The sequence below is a fragment of the Mus caroli genome, unplaced genomic scaffold (genome assembly GCF_978045245.1).
Source record: "Mus caroli unplaced genomic scaffold, Mus_caroli_1 scaffold_3, whole genome shotgun sequence".
In the NCBI taxonomy this organism is placed as follows: domain Eukaryota; kingdom Metazoa; phylum Chordata; class Mammalia; order Rodentia; family Muridae; genus Mus; species Mus caroli.
Genome location: NW_028227258.1, coordinates 52,800,735 through 52,805,409, shown reverse-complemented (window position 1 = coordinate 52,805,409; position 4,675 = coordinate 52,800,735). Strand labels below are relative to the sequence as shown.

Genomic DNA, 4,675 nt, shown 5'->3' with positions numbered 1-4,675 from the left:
GCAGATAAAGCTGGATTGGCCAGTATAGGTTCTGTGGCAGGTTATAGACCATCTCCACATGAGCAGGGAAGATGACAAAGAGGCAAAGTAACCTAGAAGTGGGACAGCTTAGTGGTGGATCAGGCAGAGCAGATGGAAAGGGTATGGAGTTGAGATTCCTGCATTTCCTCACATGGACCCCATTTCTACCCTTGAGTTTGCTGTAATGATGAGGAAGGGAGGTAGGGAGGGTGAAGGGCAGTTACCCACATTTAAAGAAAAGATGACTTACAATTTAGAAAGTTACATCCCATGTAATTCTCAATATAATCTCTCTCTCTCTCTCTCTCTCTCTCTCTCTCTCTCTCTCTCTCTCTCTCTCTCTCTCTCTCTCTCTCTCTCTCTCTCTCTTTCTCTTTCGGGATTCAAGTTTGTACACAGGAGTTCAGGTGCACCTGTCCTATTCCCAGAGGGTAGAGAAGGACATCTAGTGTCCTGCTTTCTCTGTCTCTTCCTTATTCCCTTGAGACAGGATCTCCATTGAACTTGACGCTCATTGCTTTTTCAGCTGGACTGGCTAGCCAGAAAGTCTTAGAAAGCACACAAGCTTCTTACCTCAACACACACACACACACACACACATACACACACACACACACACACACACACACACACACACACACGGCAGGGGTTGAGAGGGGGAGGAAGAGAGAACTGAAATTAGATGAGATTGTGACACACCGGTTTTCACATGGGCACCAGGGATCCAAATGTATCTCTTCATACTCGCACAGCAAGCTCTCTTACCCACTAAGGCTCCTCCCAGCCCCTCAGCATACTAGCCTTTCAGATGGGAATTACTATTCTTACCCATTTCATATACCAGAAAACTAAGAGTTATAAAATCCAGTAGTTTATTCAAAAATATTCAGCCCCTAAGTAGCGAAACAAAGCTCCAAGCCAAGTCACTTTCAGCCACACAGCGAACACTTTAGGGTCACCTGTGTAGACCTAGGATTTGAGCTGCTGTCAACTGGCTCTGTTCTCAAAAATCTTACACACAGTTCTGACCTATGTTCCAACCACTTGTTCCTTGCCAAGCCTCATGCAAGGTGCCCACGTGGGTATATCTTCTGCAGTCTATATAGAAGGAGTCACTCACTGAAATCAGGAAGGCAGCAAAGGCCACACATGCCCAAGAGGCAGAGAAAAGTGTTCACCATTCTGACCTAACCACCTCATTTACGTACATGGATTGCGAAGCGGAACAGGGCAAGCCTCCAAAGAGCTGAGAGCCCGAGATTCTATAAGCCTGGCTCCCCACCCCTCAGTCCCCTGTGGTGTAGTAGAGATGGTTCTGGGCCAAGAGACTACAACAGAGCTCACAGAACTCGGCAGCACTAGCTATAGAGTTGTTGGAAGTCACTTGCCCATATGATACAATATAACTGTCTTCTAACTATTGCCAACCAGTGAGATAAGGGAATGCGAAATCACTTTGAAGAGACTACAATGCTATACTCAGCAGGGCTCCCTGGCCCCTGTGATGTAACTATTCCAAGGCCATGGTCACTACAGATACCACCTCAAGTTAGGTCACTTACCTCTGCCTCTAACACTCACTCTAGCCTGCCTGGCTAGTGTTCTTCAATAGAAACAGAAGCTGGTAGGAACCTGGAGAGTGTTCATCTATGTTCATTCATATCCAAGCTTTGGTCCTAAGCCTACCCCAAATGCTCCCTACACACAGAGATGGGATAGAGAGGGAGGGAGGGAGGGAGGGAGGGAGGGAGGGAGGGAGGGAGGGAGGGAGGGAGGGAGGGAGGGAGGGAGGCTGGAGAGAGGGAGTTTCACTGAAAATTATTCACCTTGATTTAGAGCTCAAAACTTCCACTGGCTAGTGTCTTCTAAATTTTCTGTGATGTAGAAACACTGGCAAACACAGCAATAGATACAATCTTCTCTCTCTGCCAAGCATTTCACACATGTATCACACTAACTCTACCCTCAAAGATCTCCTTCCAGATAAGGGGCTCCAGTCTTGAAGAAGACACTGTAGATCAGCCACCCTGCCTCTGTCTTTTTAGTCTTCCTGAACGCCATCCCAGACCTCACAACTTGACAGAACAGAGCAGAGCTTTAGCTAGGTGTCAAAGATGTAAACGAGAGGGTTTTAAGAAAATGACTTGACTGTTGGATGCAGAAGAGAGGAGTTAAGAGTGGCAATGGGTGTGGGAACATGCTGGATAAACTGACGGACATCACATGATTACAATTATACTTTCATTATCAAGGAGCATTAACTTTCTCTTTTTTGGAGACCACCTTGATGCCACTGTGTTTCTAGGTCTTCCTACTCTGGAGACAGTTTGCCCCTCATCATTAGGATCATTCCTCATACTTTATTTTAAACTAGTAGATGGTGTGTACAAACTCAGAGGAGCAAAACAGTGCCAAGGAATGATTGCTGCTGGAAACACCACAGCATTCCTCCCCCAAGCTAATGCTAAATCATTGCTTAATCCACTGCTATACCTTGCCTCAACAGTCAAGAGCCAGCTGAATCCTACCTTGACTCCCATATAATGAATTCCTTCTTCTTCACAGCTTCCAGTGAGTAGCAAAGACTGAGGGTCTTCATGCTGTTCTCCTGACTCCCTAGAATGGATGTGTGTAGCTGGAAAGAAATGGAGGTTGCTCTGGTCAATTTTGATAACTCAGATGAAATCCATGAAGAGCCAGGCTATGCCACAGACTTTGACCCAACCAGCTCAAAAGGCCGGCCTGGTAGCAGTCCCTTTTCCAATTGGAGAGTCCTTATCAGTGACAATACCAACCATGAAACTGCCTTCTCCAAGATCCCAGGAGAGTATGTGGATCCCCCGGGACCTGAGCCAGTGGCCTTGAATGAGGGAAACCAAAGGGTGATCATCAACATTGCTGGTCTGAGATTCGAGACTCAGCTCAGAACACTTAATCAATTCCCAGAGACACTGCTGGGAGACCGGGAGAAAAGGATGCAATTTTTTGACTCCATGAGAAATGAGTATTTCTTTGATAGAAACAGACCTAGTTTTGATGGAATCTTATATTATTACCAGTCTGGTGGGAAAATTCGGCGTCCAGCCAATGTGCCTATCGATGTTTTCGCTGATGAGATCTCCTTCTATGAACTGGGTAGCGAGGCCATGGACCAGTTCCGGGAGGATGAAGGCTTCATTAAGGACCCTGAGACATTGCTGCCCACCAATGACTTTCACCGGCAATTCTGGCTTCTCTTTGAGTACCCCGAGAGCTCCAGTGCAGCTCGAGGCGTGGCTGTGGTCTCGGTTTTGGTTGTAGTCATCTCCATCACCATCTTCTGCCTGGAGACACTCCCAGAGTTCCGAGAGGACAAGGAGCTGAAGGTGGTCAGAGACCCCAGCATCAATACAAACAAAACAGGCCTCTCCCAGACCATGTTCACTGATCCTTTCTTCATGGTGGAGTCCACCTGCATCGTGTGGTTCACCTTTGAGCTGGTGCTCCGGTTTGTGGTCTGCCCCAGCAAGACTGACTTCTTCAAGAACATCATGAATATTATTGACATCATTTCCATCATCCCCTACTTTGCAACCCTCATAACAGAGCTAGTACAGGAGACTGAACCAAGTGCCCAGCAGAACATGTCCCTGGCCATCCTGAGGATCATTCGTCTGGTGAGGGTCTTCCGCATCTTCAAGCTTTCTCGACACTCTAAAGGGCTGCAGATCCTAGGACAGACGCTGAAGGCTTCCATGCGGGAGCTGGGGCTGCTCATCTTCTTCCTCTTCATTGGGGTCATCCTTTTCTCCAGTGCAGTCTACTTTGCTGAAGTGGATGAGCCTGAATCCCATTTCTCTAGCATTCCTGATGGCTTCTGGTGGGCTGTAGTCACCATGACAACTGTGGGCTACGGTGACATGTGCCCAACCACCCCAGGAGGGAAGATTGTGGGTACTCTGTGCGCCATTGCTGGTGTCCTCACCATCGCCCTCCCTGTACCTGTCATTGTCTCCAATTTCAACTACTTCTACCACCGTGAGACTGAGAACGAGGAGAAGCCAAACATCCCAGGAGAACTTGACAAAATCCTCAACAGCATGGGCTCAAGAATGGGGAGTACTGAGTCTCTCAACAAGACCAATGGCAGCTGTTCTGCAGAGAAGTCCAGGAAGTGACCAGCCCAAGGCTTCTAGAGTCTCTGAACCCTGCCTCTCTCTCCCTCCTCTCACTGTTTTCCTAAGATGAAAATTATGTTTTATGGCCAAGAGGCCATCTCTGTGAGCTATCTTAATAAATCCATGTTTCTGTTCTATTTCCTGGGCTGTTTCTTCTCAGCACATTACAAGATTTCCCCTCCTTTCCTATAAAAGTATTAGCCCAGCCCCTGCACTAGACCTATGGATGTTACCTGTTAGTATGAAAGTTCAGAGGCCAAGCCTGCCCGGGCCTAGTGAATCAGAATCTACCTTTTAACATAAGAAAGATTAAGAAGTGTGGGGTTTGGTCTTCCTTTAAATGACATATATTAAAAGACCAGAACTGGGCTTAGGAGGTGGTTAGTAAAGTGCTTGCCATGTAAATGCAAGGACCTGAGTTTGAATGCCCAATACCTACATACAGGCTAGGCAGGGATGGCCTAGTGATCCTGTTACTAAGGAGACAAAAACAGGAG

General features: G+C 47.2%; 1 protein-coding gene across 1 annotated transcript; it reads left to right on the top strand.

Annotated features, from left to right (window-relative positions):
- Positions 1-2,642: 2,642 nt before the first annotated feature.
- Positions 2,643-4,178, top strand: Kcna10 (potassium voltage-gated channel subfamily A member 10). Its single transcript, XM_021158725.2, has one exon. It carries the CDS (start codon positions 2,643-2,645, stop codon positions 4,176-4,178), a length of 1,536 nt encoding a protein of 511 aa, XP_021014384.1.
- The last annotated feature ends 497 nt before the right edge of the window (positions 4,179-4,675 follow it).

Coding starts and splice junctions, on each gene's coding strand:
- Kcna10 (XM_021158725.2), top strand. CDS start 2,643: ATGGATGTGTGTAGCTGGAAAGAAATGGAGGTTGCTCTGGTCAATTTT.